General features: G+C 36.7%; 2 protein-coding genes across 2 annotated transcripts; one reads left to right on the top strand and one right to left on the bottom strand.

The window, feature by feature from the left end:
• Positions 1 to 1012: 1012 nt before the first annotated feature.
• On the bottom strand, positions 1013 to 13777 carry LOC107792007 (ubiquitin carboxyl-terminal hydrolase 6). The gene is made up of 18 exons (XM_016614178.2): positions 13657 to 13777; positions 11538 to 11683; positions 11342 to 11377; positions 11149 to 11256; positions 10364 to 10464; positions 9566 to 9692; positions 9037 to 9096; positions 8859 to 8926; positions 8600 to 8650; positions 6332 to 6440; positions 5716 to 5804; positions 5339 to 5408; positions 3138 to 3218; positions 2925 to 3020; positions 2714 to 2759; positions 1700 to 1819; positions 1530 to 1604; positions 1013 to 1358 (listed from the first exon to the last, which is right to left on the bottom strand). The coding sequence occupies exons 1-18, from the start codon at positions 13664 to 13666 to the stop codon at positions 1303 to 1305; spliced, it is 1449 nt and encodes a 482-aa protein (XP_016469664.1). The 5' UTR covers positions 13667 to 13777; the 3' UTR covers positions 1013 to 1302.
• A 960-nt stretch (positions 13778 to 14737) lies between these two features.
• On the top strand, positions 14738 to 17477 carry LOC107792009 (small ribosomal subunit protein uS8my-like). The gene is made up of 3 exons (XM_016614181.2): positions 14738 to 14969; positions 15867 to 16027; positions 17074 to 17477. The coding sequence occupies exons 1-3, from the start codon at positions 14840 to 14842 to the stop codon at positions 17170 to 17172; spliced, it is 390 nt and encodes a 129-aa protein (XP_016469667.1). The 5' UTR covers positions 14738 to 14839; the 3' UTR covers positions 17173 to 17477.
• The last annotated feature ends 368 nt before the right edge of the window (positions 17478 to 17845 follow it).

Below are 17845 nucleotides of genomic sequence, written 5' to 3' on the forward strand. Positions count from 1 at the left end.
ATTCCTCATATATTGCAAGATCCCAATAATGCAATTCTGTTATTCCTTTTGTTATTCCTTTCCTTCCACTTTGTTTTGAGCTATCCCCTTATTAGTTCGTTTAATAAAGAATAAGACATCTTCTATAATTACACAAATATTATGGCAAGCTATGTTGCTCAGACTCTTCAAAAATATTATACCACCCGTATCGACAGTGGCGAAGCCAGGATTTTCATTAAGAGAAATCAAAATATAAAGAAATAAACTCACCAAGAAGTCAAATGGTGTCATTATTTAGTATATATATATATATATATATATATATATATATATATATATATATATATATATATATACATATATATATATATATAATTACCTATATACATAGTGTAATTTTCTGACGAAGGGGTATCAGTTGACACCCCTTCGGTGCGTGTGGCTTTGTCGCTGTGTGTCAAATTCTCTAAAAATATACTACTTTTGGAGGATCCGATACGCACCAGACGACATTTTCAAAGAGTCTAAGCAACATAGATGACAAGTTTAAGACCATAAGTTTTAGAAACCTTATAGTTACACAAATGTTATGGCATATATATGACTATAAATTTCAAAAGTCTACCTTTCTTTCTTAAACTTCAATCCAAGTCAAACTATACCAATCGCTCTTCGCTTTCCATAAAAGGATCTCTCTGCAGCATTAGTTTTTATTAAGCTATGGCCTTACGAACTACAATTGCATTTTGGATTGGAGACTTCCACATGAATTTCATTTAAAAAGACGACAGGAATATCACTTCAAGTATTCTCTTCCTTAGTGAACCATTTGGCTTTCCTTATCAAAGTTCTTAAACTCAGAGCTCATTCTAATTTTTGAAGACAGCACTAGCGCACCTTCTTTGTGCATCTAACTGGATAATTGCCAAGCAAAATATTCAACGTAAAATTACGCAGGCTTATATCCGTCTTGATGTTATGAGATTGTAAACCGTAAAACGATGAAAGAATCTAACAGGCCAGGAGGCAATTTTGGTGAAAAACAAAAACCAGATGCCAATAAACAACAAATAGTCAGTACCAAAGGACAAAAGCCCTTTGGTCCAGAAAATAACCAGTTGTAATAATAGTCTATATTTGCCTAAATAAACCATTCAGTACGTCCGAAAAAGTCTTCCCGTTGAATTTCCAAGGAGGGACAAGTGTAATAAATTACACTCAGACGTCGAAGTAAACGTAACAGAATAATCATGTGTAACGCGACCCACTCTAATACATGAATGTCCAATATGTGAAACAAACCCAAACGGACGACTTCAATCACATGGGAACTACACGGGCCTTGTACACGCAAATATAAGCCATATGCCAATCACCTGAAACCAAAAATAAAGCACTTTTATCAATAAACTGCCGGAAAGAAAAACACATTCAGGCGCACACGCAACAAATTATTCCATCTGGTTTACATCTTGATGTTACAAGAATGGATATGTTTGCCAGACTGAAAATTTGCCGAAGACGTAATACACTAGTGATTCACTTACCACCTCCTGAAAGTTTAGGGATGTCCTCTTCTCTCTGCGGAATTGGATTGTCATCATCAAATTGAACCCACTTTCCTGTGGTTTACAAAGAGATTTTCAATATCTTGTATCAGACGGTAGTCCAAGAGCAACAATTACTCAGAACAAAATATCTTCCCAGTTAAACTGACCGTTTTCTTGCTTGACCCAGGCAACATAATGCCCCGAGTCTGCACTTCTTCCCTTGTGAGTCAGCACGGCCACCAAATCATATATTCCAGTCAAGTGGTGCTCCTTCTCAGGCAGAACACCTGAAATGGAGTTTACATAATTGGGCATCATTTAAAAAAAAAAAATAGAACTAATCATTGTGACTCCTCATTCATAACAGAAGTCCAAAATTGAGCTCTTAGACTAACCTCCCCTTCTATATCAGAAACACTAAACTGTTGATAAATATTGATCATTCACAACTACTGCTCCCAATCCAGAACTAGTTAGAGTCCCTCATATAAATCCCCGACATTCATTCTGCTCCATCTGGGCCTAGTTCATTCCAATACTCAGAAATTTTCTTTTAAGACAAGTTATGGTGTTATCCAATGCTAGAGGTTCTCCACATTTTCAACATACAAACAAATGTCTAAACAAATTAAAGGACTCCAAGAAAACATCAACTTAATGTAAGTGTATCAACAGAGCTAAACCTTAAGGATCTTCCACAGTTCTATAAATTAAAAGGCATCCCCTTCAATAGAAACTTGTAAAACATCTGGCTGGTGTTTAGGGACATAGAGTAATTTAAAAAGGAAAAAATCCGCTACAGTAATAATCTTTATGGGATCCCAAAATTGTTAATAGAAGGTCAATCGCTCGTAATCAAAGATATTAACAGTGACTTTGTGAAAAGAAGTTTGTATCCCAGTGACTTTGTGAAAAGAATTTTGCATACGCAACGCAGAACATTGTTGTCATACGAACTGCAAAACCTCATGGAATCCTAATATTACTGCAGAATTATAACTGACAATTAACTAACAGAGTTTCCTTTAAAGCATTGAAAATGCTATGGAGTTGGAAGGTAATTCCATGAAAATAATTTTTCTCCCAAACATTACAATTTTAACGGCAGACATTGTTACCAATTAAAATACAGCAGCAGCATATGTTTATTAAGTCATCAAGAAAAGGAAGCGTTTCTCTACCTTCTTGGGTTGTTTTAGATGCTTCTCCACTTCCACTAGATGATTCCTGCATAAACAATAGGAAAAAAAGGAGGAGAAAAGGCAGAAGTTACTTTTAGACATTCTTAATTTCCCACTTTAAACCACCTTGTACAGTCCGCCATAGGTGGGCCCAGAAGGTCCGTCTTTATCCCCCTTGAGTCACTCCTACATTACAAAGATTAATTCATACCTCAGCCTCAGTCATTTTAACGTCGCCGTCAGTTGAGCTTGAAGTTTTCCCACTGGTTTTTAAACCGGCCTTCTTACCTTCAGCATCCCTCAAAACCTAGCAGCAAATTTAGAGTCACGTAATAATAGAACAAGAAAGAGAAAGAGGGGCCAAAGGGGGTCTGGTTTTTCCTCATTTCTTAAAGACATTGATCAATGGGGAAAAGGACATTACCTGGCGAGGACCTTCCAGTTTCTTGCGGAGGTCTTCCGAACAAAAATCATATACATCCAACGACAGCGGGTAATCCACTTTCTGATGGCATAGACATAGTTTAAGATTACCATTTCTTATACCTTTAAGCAACGAGAGATCCAATACATGCACAAAATATGAATTACGATTTGAAATATTAGCAAACCTGTATTACTAAAAAAGCAAGACTTGCTGAGTTTTAATACGAGATATGACTGTTGTTTGAAGCATAGCAAAATTGTAGTTTCTTAGATTATCATTCTTTTAAGAATAGCTTCAGACATTATCATTTAAGTTCCTGATATAACTAAAATCCATCACGTCACATTTACAACTTGTTGTCACATCACTACTAGCGGTGGGTGGAAAAGGAAGTGACCATTCTATTTTTGTCCACAATAAGTTTTATACGTGACAAATGGGTGGTCTAGGTTGGATATGGGTGACATTAACATGAACCTTAGTTAATTCGCCAGGACCCATCCTCTGTTACCTTTCAAAAAAAAATTAGCCAGAACATATCCCAGCCAATATTGGCTAAAAATGGTTGTGATCTCTAATCCAATGCATTCTTTTTCTTTTTCTTTTCTTTTTTCTATTATTCCCATATTCAATGGATTCTTAACCACAAAGACTATGTTACACCGAAAACACTACTAGAATAAGCTCTTTAGCTCTTTAAAAGTTATAACCAATTGAACCTACGGCTTGATGCATCCCCTACCCAAAAAAGGAGAGACAAAAAGAGAAAAACTACCAAGTATGATACCATTCTTACATAATACTCCCTCAATTTCGTTTTATTGTGACCCTATTTGACTAGGCGGGAAGACTTTTGAGACTTGTGGTCTTAAACATGCCATAACATTTGTATAGTTATATAAGACTTTTGAAATTTCAGGCTTTAAACATGCAGAACAAATGTGTGGCTATATCGCTTTCCATTAAGAGTAAAAATGAGAAAATTTAGTTAAATTATTTCCAAATTTAAAAAGGGGTAATACTTTAATAAGCAAACTAAAAAGGAAATAAAGTCACATAAACTTAAATAAAAGAAAATTTATTTTGGTAAGTTTAAAAAAAAACCTTACTACTTTCCAATCAACCATCTAAATAGTACAGATAGGGAACTACAACACAACATTATGCATACAGAACCATGAGGTCTCAGTCTCAAATCCCAGCGTAGACAAATACTAGGCGATATCTTCTATCTGCCTAAGCCTTGATGGATAGAGTTACCCAAATACCTGTGCTGGTGGGAAGTAGTAGGTACTCAATGGAATAATCGAAGTGCGCAAAAGCTAGTCGGGACACCACCATTAAAAAAAAGAAGAGAGAAATACGTATACAAAAAGGTCATCAGATGGAGAGAAGCTGGGAACCTCACAAGCCTGCTTTCTTTTTCCTCTTTTCACTTCAGTTTTGGAATAGGTAAGGACACCCACCCCACCCAGGTTACCCATGTTCAACACAATATCCTGAATCTAAGATATCTGAAACACCCAGTAGAACTACTTTGCAGATCCCAGAACTTATGGCAATGGGTGGGCTCTTATCCCCGAAGGCCGAATCTAGGAAGAAGCTTTTCAGATATTTTTGAATGTTAAGAAACTCTACTTATCTTGTATCAACACAAAAGGGACAAAAAAAATTAAAAAAAAAAAATCAGCTTCTCACCAGAACTCTTTTTCAAAAAAAATATTATGTACGTACTATCTCACTAGAAAAGCAAAGCATTAATATCACATCCTTCTCTTACTATTTATTTCTAGTAGCTGAAATCTAGTCATTGAAGCATAGGAACTCCTCTGTAATTATGCCCAAGTTACACCTACTCCAAGATCAAAACAGAAACTTAAGAGAAGTTTCAGTTAATTTTTTATTGCAAAGACATTGTAGACCAAGACTCCCACAACGACACCACCACAAACCAGTCTAAAGTTAAAATATACAGTTCAGAATTTGACAATCGAGAGAGTAGGCGAGACTTTAGAGCACCTAAACATGTCAGAACCGCTCATCCTCACAAAACAAAGTAAAACAGTGAACTCCCTTTCTCCATCCCCCTTTCTTAATTCAGGACATGGTAACCTGATCCTTTTTCCCTTTTCGATACATTTTCAAGGAGGCCCAACTATTTGATCAATGTGAAAAGGAAGACGATAAAGTCAACATACCCGCAAAATCTTTGCCTTTTGATTTGATTCCCTTTTCCAGAAAAACCGGACGAACTGAATGGTCAAGTATCTATTCATCAAATGAAAAGGAAATAGTAAAAATAGGAGAAGATTTTGATATAGACCAGTCAATAATCAGCACAGAATAGTAAAGAAACGATCCAGAAAAGTGTGAGAATTAAAAGCTGCCCCACCCCCCACCCCCAGAAAGGAGAATGAGAAAGAAGTCATGCCAGAAATGAGGTGAACTACTTCAACACATCAAAAGGCATTTTTTGTTATGTGAGAGACGTGGATTCAGAAAGTCTATATGCAGTAGCTACGGATCATACATATGTCGCTACATCGCCATGGAATTTAATCAAGCCAGTTAATACCTTGGCAAGCCATTGATTCGGGAGTCTTTCACATAAACTGCACTCCGTCCAAGTGACGGGGACGCCTTCTCCAGTTCTGATTTCAGACCCTGTCCAGAAAAAGCAATGGCCATGAGAGCATTTAAATTAGTTTGAGGGGATAATCCAGTAAACATCATCAACAATCTTGCACCAAGTTACACAAAATCTCCAAAGCATCTTTTCCCACCCAAAGCATTATGAGTTGGTTCCAATGACTCAGCCCACCTCTGATGTAAAACTATTGCATGAACCTCAACATGTAGGCCCCACATTTCGAGATCATGGCATGAAAAAAATCATGAAGCCAAAGACCCCCCCCCCCCCCCGTGGCGTCTTATATAAGAGTTTCTCCAACCAACCAACCATTTCAGGACTAACCGTTAGTTATCCTTACAGGTTACAGCTGCCAAAGGAATTTCTATGAATTAGATACGTCATTTTTCACTTTGGGACTGTCCTCTTTATAAATTGGATGATTACTGGAGTGTCACAACAGAAGAACTTGAGACAGAACTTAGCAGTAATATGAAACACTGAGGAAACAAGACTAAACTTAGAAGTTAGGACATACATGGAGGAAAAGAACTGAACTTACACGTTTCAAACCTTCATGCAAATGGTTCACTTCCTGTGAAATGTGGCATTTAAGGGAATAAACAGTTTCTGTTTCTGTGCTTTCTTCACCACTTTCAGCACAATGAATCCTGGTCCACATCAGTCCCATGAGAATAAGGGGCAGAGTCAAGTCATTTTTCTTCAGTATCTAGCAGTTAATATCAGATATGGAGCATAGGCACAGAGTGGCCTCTATCGAAAATTAAATGTTGTATATCAGTAGATGAGTTTGAGCACATGAGAACTCTGGGATGGGCATTGGAGGGCCTAGACGAGAAATATTAGCCCAGAGGTCTAAACTACAGCAGAAAAGCATAGCCTGTTGAAATTACCCTAGAATGGCATAAACCAGCCAGACCTTTCATTAGTAGTAATATAATACAAAGGTACACACTAGTACAAAAGTCAACAAAGATCACCTGTCGGCAGCATTCCTCTTGGTCAAGGCTTGTACTTCCCATGGACCTCATATAGGCCAAAAGATTTAGATCATCTAAAAATACACGGCAGGAATTTAACCTGGTGGTGCCAAACATTTCATACTAATGCAACACGACACTATACAAGGATCATTAGCTGTCTGTACACTGACAAAAATCTCAATAGTTTCATGTTATTCTATTATGGTGTCATTATGATTTAGTTTTCTTTTCTCTATGAAGTTATCCAAATATAGGGGGACATTTTGTTTCATTACCCTATCATATCTTAAAATTTGTTTTGACGTCAGCGGTATGAATTCTCACCGACCATGTCGCTTTATTTAATCACATCTCAAACCAATAATATCCAAAAAATAAATAAAAATAAAGTACTACAAGTTCTCTATATTTTCGAGAGGACTGAAAGATGAGAAAATCTAGGACCTTAAATAAACGAACTAGCATGACTAAGATTATACCCAACTAATTGGTTATATAGATCTTTTTCTTCCATTTTGTCTTATATTTTGCTAGGTCTGCATGGTTTTAAAAAGATTGTAGGTCTTTTGGAACAACTTTCTTTCATATGATTTTACGTTTATCTCGTCCCCTTTTTAACACCTTCTCACACAGGATTCACACCTAAATATCGGTACATCTAAAACTCTATGCATGACATGATCAAGCCATCTCAAATAACCTTCTCTCATTTTACTCGCGATGTGTGCTACTTGCGCCTTCTTGAATGTGGAAATTTTTACTCGTCTAATCTTGATCATCCATCCACCTTAGCATCTGCATCTCTGCGACACTAATCTTATGGATGTTGTTGGATTTTGGCGGCGCAACATTCACTCCCAAATAGCAAGGCAGGTCTTGCTACTATTCTGCAGAATTTATCGTTCACTTTGACATGTATCCTTCTATCAAGACAATATCTCCATCTCTCCTTGATCTCATTATCTCCCGTCAATGGTTGTTTAAAATAGTTTTTAATACACTTCACTAGGTTTAAGTCCTTATTCCTCTTCTCTCTCAGGTATGTTAGTTTATACATTTCTTTCTTCCCTTCTCGTGTCACTAGCTTCTGTTACTAACGATCCAGGACTTCCCTTGAGCTTTGCTAATAGCCTTCTTAGCTTCCCTCGAAATTTGCTAATAGCCTTCTTGGCTTCCCTCGAACTTTGCTAATAGCCTTCTTATCTTCCCTCCTAGCCCTCGTATACTATCCAAAACTTCTTCCCTCTATGGTAACTTCATAGGGATGCAAGCCTTAAGGAGATAATGATGTAGAAATAAATTATATGCCTTGAACGCTTTACTTAAGCATTCAATGCTCCTTAAGGAGAAGGTTGGATGCTTACAATACAAAGCCAAAGAAACAATTGGTCAATGAATACCATTTTAGACTATCGATTCCTTCTGAGAACTGCAAACTAGAAACAACCTCAATTTTAACCTTTTCAGTCAATAGTAGACTAACAGTAGGAGAAACTAAAAGAAGTTAACATAAACATGATTTTTAGTTTCACCTTTCAAAGCAACTTCAGTAATTCATCTCTTATTGTCAACTACATGATTCACAATATGACAGAGTAAAAGTTGAGGATGTTGATTCTCATCAAGTTGCTCAGAAGATACTCAAAGTCAGAACAGGGAACATCCTAGGACCACTAGCTGCATTCCTTCCTATCTCAATAGTCAATACATATACACCGGTAAGTTCACATGCCTCTTATGATATTTAGGCGCAGAACTAACTCCATGCAAAGCGGAAAAGATAACAGAATAACTGGAAGGTAAACAACATTTGACTGCAGAAATACCTGTTGTCAAACTCAATACCAAAGAGAGCCTTCACAATATCTGGACTTTCACTGCAAGTACCGAGATGAAGAGCAGTCACAAAATCATGACATAAAGAAGAACAATGTGCATATAGGAGAGTTTTCCTTCACACTTTTACAAAATAGGGACTATATGTCCAAACTGAAACAAAGAAAACAACTAGCGAAACAAAACATGGAAATTATTTAGAAAAGGGACTTTCATCTGCAAGAAATATCCAGAGAGGAGATGTAGTACCTAGAGTTCGGTGATTTAAGAGACTGAGAAAGGGTGTAAAGTAGTTGCGTCCAACACTCTTCAGCATCCTATGATTATTCAGGACATGTCAGTAGAACCTCTAATATAGCAATTGCAATAGTGGTACGCTTTTTTTTATAACAAGGAAGCATTGTGGTAGCTTAGGTAATGTTGGAACCTGCTGCATGAAAGCTCCATTGCTCTGCTGGCCAAATTGAGGATATTTCTTCCGCAAAACCTGTGAACATAAACCTAATCAAATGTTGACGCCAGAGTAGCTCACATGGCGAAAACACTAAAAAGACAACCATATCAACATAGGCTACATCTATAGTTCTCATATAAATCCGAGTAACCTTGTGCAAGAATGATAATGCACAAAGTTTTGACCAAGTAGATAACAGACCCAAGCTTAAGTCATTCTATTCGCATTCTATACAAAGTACTTCATCCTTGCTCTCTAAGAGAAAATCCATTTGCGCACAAAAGTCATGACAAAATATATCAATTTCAGTGTTCAATGCTAAACGAGTATATTTTGAAGTCTGCCAACAGGAATTTATTGGCAAACACTGTCTCCTACTCAGCATACATATCCTTCTTCAAAGGTATGGTAACTTTGTTCAAAATCCAAAGACATTTTGTAAGAATACAAAGTCATAACCGAAGAAAATATTAGGAAATAGAATAAAGACAAAAAAAAGTACCGTCCAGAATTGCATTGGCGCCACTGGTTTGACATTTTTATCCAGGTCATTAAACAGATCTCTTGTTGCAACTGTCAAGAGATGAGATGAGTGATCCAAATCATTGCTTCTACCGAGCTGGTTATACCTAACAGGAAGAATAAACAAACTCAAAATCTCAGGAACACAAGAGAATACAAATTAATCATGTATGAAGAACATGTACCTAATGGAGTTGTTTTTGGAACTCCTACACTTGGTATTTAGCAGGAGCCATTTTGATCTTTTTTCTTATAATGTTCGGGAAAGACCCACAGTTTCGGAATCCAAATTGATTCAAAGTGGATTACATTTTGGACTGATTTCATCCAAAGGAGCACATGCCGTGAAACGAGTCCACATTTATAAAAGGGAGGATAAATAGGAACTAAAACAGGATAATTTACGTCTCCTCTACTAATTACTGTTTTCTCCGCTTTGTCTCCGTAAGTACATACTATCTAGGTGTATACAATGCGACACATTATATAAGTTAAATTATGATTAATAGATTTGACAAATATAAACAGTAAAATCAAAATTATCAATTTTAGCGAAAACAGGAATTACGGATTAGGTGCAAATAGATCGAATTGCCTAACCAAAAAAGTGCAAAGGAATCAAAATAGACCTAAATCTTTTCAGACCTAGACTTAAAAGCAACCATATTGAATTTGATCAAGTTTTGGGAAATCAAGGCTAAAGCAAAAGGACCAAAAAAAAGCCTAAACAAAAAGACTCCCAAAAATGGAGGAAAGGATGAAAAATGGAAATGCTCACTCTGTTAGAGCAGACTTCAGTTCCGGAACTGAATGCAAGCACTGTACTGTGGAGTTCATGTAGCATGTATTTCCGAGATTAAATAATCCAGCAGAATGACCCTGGAGGAAACAAAATTATAAAAATTCTCATCCCTCATTTACTGATTAAAAGTACAAAACTAAGCCTTGCCATTATAAAAGTTAGCAGTTCTTTTAGATAGGACTCTAAAACAACATGGTAATCTGATTCTAAAACAACATAGTAATCCGATTCACAACGTGTAAATGAAGAAATCACGTATTCGACAAGCGCTTGGCATCCACAAAATCACTTGTGCCAGCGGAACAAGAAACGCATTCGACAAGCCACCCGAAACCCCAATCTAATCATTGAAGGTCAGAGTATTCTTTCCACTAGGCTGTGTTTCAGTGTCGAATCTATTAACTTCACTCCTTTCATCTCCAGCATTGGTTTCTTTTTCCTCTTTTTGGAGGAGTTAAGATTTATCCATAAACTACACCATCCTTGGCATCCACAAAATCACTTGTGCCAGAGGAACAAGAATAGAGAATTATATATTAAAGCTTATTTGCATGTAGAAGTTGGACAAAGCAACTGCTTTTTAAAAAAAAATGAACAAAGCAAGTGCTGTAAAATTCTACCAATAAATCTACTAGGGATCCAGTGCTGGTATAAGTACAGCATATGAGATAAGACTAATTATGTAAGCAGTTAAACATAAGGAATCACACATCTCCCGATCATTCGATTTGATGCAACAACAGCAGTGTCAAAAAACTTACCACATTAACCACTTGCTCTTCTTCAGGTAAATCTTCAGCAAAAACAGGACCTTTTTCAGGGGCCTTCACAATCTCATCTGCAGTTCCCATCATCATCAGCCTTTGACCCTGAAATAATAAATAACAGATGCTTCTAGATAACTGGCACTTCATTGCATAAAAATAGAGAGTAATTCAGTGAGTAGCCGTGTACCTCTTTTACTCCTACTTTCGACCAGTCGGCATCGTCCTAAACAACCATGGAAATAACCGAAGAGTAAACAACAAAATTAACAAGCAAAGCATCAGATGCTGAGAATTTCAGCGTTCCTCAAAACACAAATGAGTTTTGTGCTTCATTTGCAAAGTGAAAAATGGCATAACAAGCTAAGTGAAACGAAATTTTATACCTTAAGCAAACCACCTTTGACCATTATCTTTTGCCTTTCAGGTGGTACCCCTGTTAGATCATACAGCTGGGCTTTGAAAACATAAGGAGGCTGGCTAGTGTCAATTTCCACAGCAGGATAGACTTCTTTTTGCCACTTTACACTTACTGCAACCAATCACCAGATTTGCAAGGAGAGAATTATAGCCCGTAATTGTCCAAGTGCAAAAATAAATAGGAGGTACAATCAAAAGAAAATGAAAAAAGGGGTATCCTAGTGGGAGGAAATCTGTATCTATAATGATAAAAATATCTGCTCCTAGAGCAAAGATAAATGATGTTTGAACTTTAATACACCATCAGACCCCCCCACCCCCCCACCCCCACCCCACACACAGTAGGATAGACTTCTTTTTGCCACTTTACACTTACTGCAACCAATCACCAGATTTGCAAGGAGAGAATTATAGCCCGTAATTGTCCAAGTGCAAAAATAAACAGGAGGTACAATCAAAAGAAAATGAAAAAAGGGGTATCCTAGTGGGAGGAAATCTGTATCTATAATGATAAAAATATCTGCTCCTAGAGCAAAGATAAATGATGTTTGAACTTTAATACACCATCAGACCAACACCCCCCCCCCCCCAACCACCAAAAAAAAAAAAAAAAATTTAATCCAGTTGTCAACTATTTCGCGGAAGTTGAAGATTTTCGGATAAGTGTATCGTTAGTAAAAGAGAGTTTGTTTGAAAGATTATTTGACAAACACTCTCAAACCACAACTTCAAAATACAGTTCTTGCAAAAACGTTTTTGCGAGAAGGAAAAAAAAAACTTCGACAAACTTAAACAATCACCAACAACAACAACAACAACCCAGTAAAATCCCAGAAGTAAGGGGTCTAGGGAGGGTAGTGTGTACGCAGACCTTACCTCTACCCCATGGAGTAGAGAGGCTATTTTCGATAGACTCTCGGCTCAAGAAAACGAAAAAGACGAAAAAGACAATATATCAGTACCATCAACAGAAATCATAGAAATAATAAAGCATTATAAGAAACCAAAAAATAGTTGAAACGCAATACAATAACCAGTAAAGAAAAACAGGAGAATAGAGAGAACACAACATAAACCACTAGAAATCTAAGACAAACCCTATCAGTCTATCCTCACACCCGGAACGAAGTAGAAAAATGTTCAACTACCTCCTAACCTACAACCCTAATGCTCGATCTCCACACCTTACTATCAAGGGTCATGTCCTCGAAAATCTGAAACCACGCCATGTCTTGCCTGATCACCTCTCCCCAATACTTCTTAGGCCGCTCTCTACCTCTTCTCATTCCCGCTACAGCCAACCGCTCACACCTTCTTATCGGGGCATCAGGGCTTCTCCTCCGCCCATGCCCAAATCATCTGAGTCTCGCTTCCCGCATCTTGTCACGCCCACCTTTTCCCGAATATCTTCATTCCTAATCTTATCCATCCTAGTGTGCCCACACATCCACCTCAACATACTCATCTCTACTACTTTCATCTTCTATATATGTGAGTTTTTAACCGGACAACACTCTACCCCATACAACATCGCTCTATAAACTTACCTTTGAGTATCAATGGCACTTTCTTGTCACACGGGACTCCAGATGCTAACCTCCATTTCATCCAACTCACCCCCCAATCACCAAATTGAAAAATTTCTAGCAGGTTGATTTTTTTGACACGTAAAACATTCTAGCAGGTTTATTTAACCCTAACAAAAAGAGATTGTGAAAACAAAGTCCAGCTGGACCTGTATAAGCTTCACCACAATCTCCAATAGGTCTTCTTACTTAAAACTATCAATCAATCAATCAACTACGCCTCAATATTCCTCTGTATCGTCCACAATATTCAGGTTCATTTCATTCCAATACTAAATAATCCGAGCTTCTAAGAAAAATTAGGATCGGTTAAACTAGAAGCTTACAGAGCACGATTACGAGGTTCTCCAATACTTGAAACCGAAGCATGAACACAAAATAAATCTCTTTTTTAGAAAATCGATACCTAAGTATGAATTTTCACATCAATGTGGCATTATAGTTCAAATTTAGAGTATAGTAAAGCTGAGACGAAGAAAGTTATGGCGGAAGTTCAGACCTGTGACCATGGTTATGGGAGCTTCGGCGTTGGCAGGATCGGGACTGGGGAATAGGTTTCTCTCTCGTTACTCCTCTGTTTGGAATTTGGGCGCTTGCTGTTTGCTTGTAGAGAAGGGCAAATGCCACAGATTAATTATTTTATACTCGTATATTCCGAGATATTATCTAACTACTGTAAAAAATGTAATGTAAAATTCGTAAAAGTGTATAGTAATAACTCCAGTTACCGCTTCGTTCTAATTGTTTTAAGTACCTGTCTAATATTTTCCGGTAAATTAAAAGGGTAATTGAAATTAATGTTGATTTTTCAAGTACTACAAAATACAAAAACAACAAAAATTATGCATATAAGTTTGTTGGATTTGGTTAAATGAATCTTCATTTTATTTCATTTAAACATATTTCACTCTCAAACGCTCCTTTAGTACGTCTAATATGGCAATATATTTTAATAATTCTCCTAAATTATTTATTATTATATTATCCATATCGGTAAACCTATTATGATCTTTGTTATTTATGTACAGACAAGACCAATAGTGTAAGCAAACTCATTCCTGAGGCATTGCTGTTTCAAGTAGCAAAATTAAAATGCTAATTTAGCATAATTATTAGTATTAGTGATTAGAAAATTATGGTATGGAAGATAGTTTAGGAAAGTTATAGCATAAGTTTTCCTCAATTAAATTAGTCCAAAGACTAAAAATAAAAATAAAATAGATATATATATATGATGAGTTCTATTTTTAGTAAATTGTTCTTCTTATTATTCTTATATTTTTAATTGACTTATTTTGTCATTTAATTTTGGTAGACTCAGTAATTAAATGAAAAATGAAGAAAAAAAGAAGATGTTTTTTTTTCAATTTTAGTCCGTACCAGAAACTATTTATATTTGTAACCGAAAAAATATATAAAATTTGTATAATATTTGGTATAACATACATAATGTATATATATCCAAAAAATATATTTTTTTGCTATTATTTTGAGAATGTTATTTTCCCAAAAAAGGAACTTTCCAATAGCACACGGGCTTCCCAGGCCCTTATATGGACTACTATTTGATGGGCTTTCCTTTTCTTCTCTGATCCATTTCCATTGGGCCTCTATTTTTCCTCAACAGAAGGGGTTTTACAGTCGCCGGAGAAGAATCAGTTGCGGCGGCGGCGGCGGCGGAAATGGGCCGGAGAATACTGAACGATGCGTTGAGGACAATTGTGAACGCTGAAAAGAGAGGTTTCGCTTCAGCTCAGCTCCAACCTGTCTCCAATGTCATTGCTAATTTTCTACAAATCATGAAATATCGAGGTAATTATATACCACATCTCTTAATAAGACAAATTCCCTGTAAATTATGTTTTTTTGAGCTTCCCATGGCGGAGTAATTCATTATAATATGATTCCGCACCAATGTTGTTTTTATTACTCCATCCGTCCCAAAAAGAATGATGGGCTCGGAATACAAGAGTTAAAGGGTCTAATTGTCTGGATGATTTCGGACTTTCTTTAGGAAAAACTTAGTACCTATTTTAAACAAGTAGCAATGCATACTTTGAAAGATTTTTGGAATTTGTGGTTAGATTATTTTAAATATAGAAAAATATCATTCTTTTTGGGATAACCTAAAAAAGAAAGTATATCGCATAAATTGGGACAGAGAGACTATTAGTAACAGTTTGTACAATTAGAAGTATTTGCAAAGTGTTTGTAAAAAAAATTCTAAGCAAAGGAATAACGTTTTCTGTCATCCAATGCCTAAATTTATGTTTGTTGTGCTTTCCACGATGGAGTAATTCATTAGAGAATGAACCTCACCTTAGGTGTTGAGACTTGAGTGGTGTCTTCCCCTCCCTAATACCTAAACAGAGTTCTGTCTATGGAGCCTAAAGCTTAAACCTTGGCATGGCAGTAATCAGTAAGATAGCCTAATCTCTCACCCGCCCTTCGCATTCTTCAGTGGCCAAGTTGAAGTGTTCAACAATTCTTCGGCCTAACCCCTTTTTTAAAGGTTGAGCTTGTTCAATTGCTAAAGCTATGATGCCCTTCCCTTGTTCAAGAGAAAGTGAGGACTTTTTTTTAGCTTTGGGCTTTTCTAAATAGAATTTACAGATCAATTTTTTATACTTACAAAGCATTTGGAAAAACTCTTAAGTCAATGAAGTTATAAAGCTTTGCATGCTGCTTAAATTTGAACTGGTTTTTCAGGTTATATCAAAGACTTTCATGTGCATGATCCTCATAGAGTTGGCAAGATAACTGTCCAATTGCTTGGAAGGGTCAATGATTGTCGTGCTCTCACCTACAGACAAGACATCAAGGCTGCAAGCATTGAGAATTACAAGACACGCGCACTACCGACACGTCAGGTTTGTTTGCTCCCTCTAATGCTTCTTTTTCTCATTCAACATGATTTTTCATCAGATATAGAAACAAGGAACACTAACTGACGTCTTGTTCATGAGTTTTGAATTTTGAGATCTCTGTCTTTATCACTTGTCAAAAAAGAGGGGGAAAAAGACGTCTTCGTTACGAAGTACTTCATTGTGATGTATTGTTATAAGTATTCCCATTTCTTATCTTTTCTCCGTTTGAATCTGGATGGTTCACCAATGCTAACCTGTTAACCTTTGATCTTGTTTCTTTTTTCTGATTGAATCTGTATTTCGACCCCATCACCCCTTTATCCTAACTTACTTTGTTTTACCAATTTTCTTTCTAATATATTTTTACTATAACTTACATGTCTTTCCCCTAACATTCCTGCTTCTGATTTTCTTTCTAGTTTATATTAGTCTAGTTCTTTTCTTCATTATATTACCAATAGGGAAAGTTTGTGATTCATTGGAAAATTATAAAAGTAGGGGTGGTGGTCCTTTTACTCTATTTTGGCTTCCTTTTCTATTTTGAGATTTCTGAAAATAAAAGCACTAGATTTTTTTTTTGGTTTGTTTTTGACTGCAATCAGTATGTTATCCCGGTATATATGCCCGAAAAATGGATCTGTATCAAAATACAAGCCACCTATATGCTTCTGGCAGTTCTTGCAATTCCTTTGATTGTAGATACATGCCCGTGGACCTATATATGGGTCTTTATACTAGAGTCTGTTCCCCTAGTTTGCCCTGTTTGGCGGTGTTATAAAAGCTAGCGCTTTGTCGCTTGAAGCAACGAAGCAATGCAAAGAGCGGTTTTTTTTTATAATTCATTAGACCAATCTGGACCTTTTTTAGTCCCATGCATTGGATATATATTTGTTTAGTAAAAATATTATTTATCCTTTTTCTTTCCTCCCCGTTAAAGTCCTACATGACTGTGGTTCATTTACTTTTAACATCCAACTCAGGTCCATTATACCTCCATTTCCTTTCTATTATTTCCTGTAGAAGTAACTGATTTACTCATATTTATGCAGTGGGGCTATGTTGTTATTACAACACCAAATGGAGTTTTGGATCACGAAGAAGCAATGCGGCAAAATGTGGGCGGTCAAGTTATTGGCTACTTCTATTGAACAAGTTCCGGCCATGGTTCAAGGTTCAAGACTGGAAGACTATTGCTGCAAGTTCTTTGTTTTCTACACGGTGACGTGCTGCTAGCTTAGCATTTGTTTCTTTCTCTAAAGCCTTAGATGGAAGTTCACTGTCCTCTATATGGACTATAGGGGGAAAAAACTAGAATTCATGTTATTAATCCTTGCCAAGTTTTCCCCCATTAACTTGGCTCTAAGCAAAACCAGTTTCTCTTACCTCTTTAATGGTAACTGCTTTAGACTATGTTTACCTCAGCATATGAAGGGGTAAAAGCCTTTTTTCATCATGTTGGTTACTGATGTTGTTGCTGTAGCAAAGGTGATCTGGCGCCTAAGCTCGGAGAATTTGGATTAAATGTCTTATAATGTAGTTGTGGATTTTGATATGTATAAGAGGGGGACTGCAGCAAAAGTTTTAGGACAGTAAGTTTGTAGTAGGATCTTGACATGTGGGCCGTGTTTACCTGAGAGGCAAAAAAAAAGTAGCTATTCAGGACAAATGTTCTTGTTTGCGAATGGACATAGCAGAATTTAAATCAGTTGCCTTTTAGCAACTGCTTTCTGTCACGCCGGGTATGCAATACTCGAATAGCAGTAGCTGCAAGAATGCACTTTGCTACAATGCATATCGTGGAGATCTTGGCCCCAGGCAAAG

The sequence above is a fragment of the Nicotiana tabacum genome, chromosome 15 (assembly GCF_000715075.1).
Source record: "Nicotiana tabacum cultivar K326 chromosome 15, ASM71507v2, whole genome shotgun sequence".
Lineage (NCBI taxonomy): Eukaryota > Viridiplantae > Streptophyta > Magnoliopsida > Solanales > Solanaceae > Nicotiana > Nicotiana tabacum.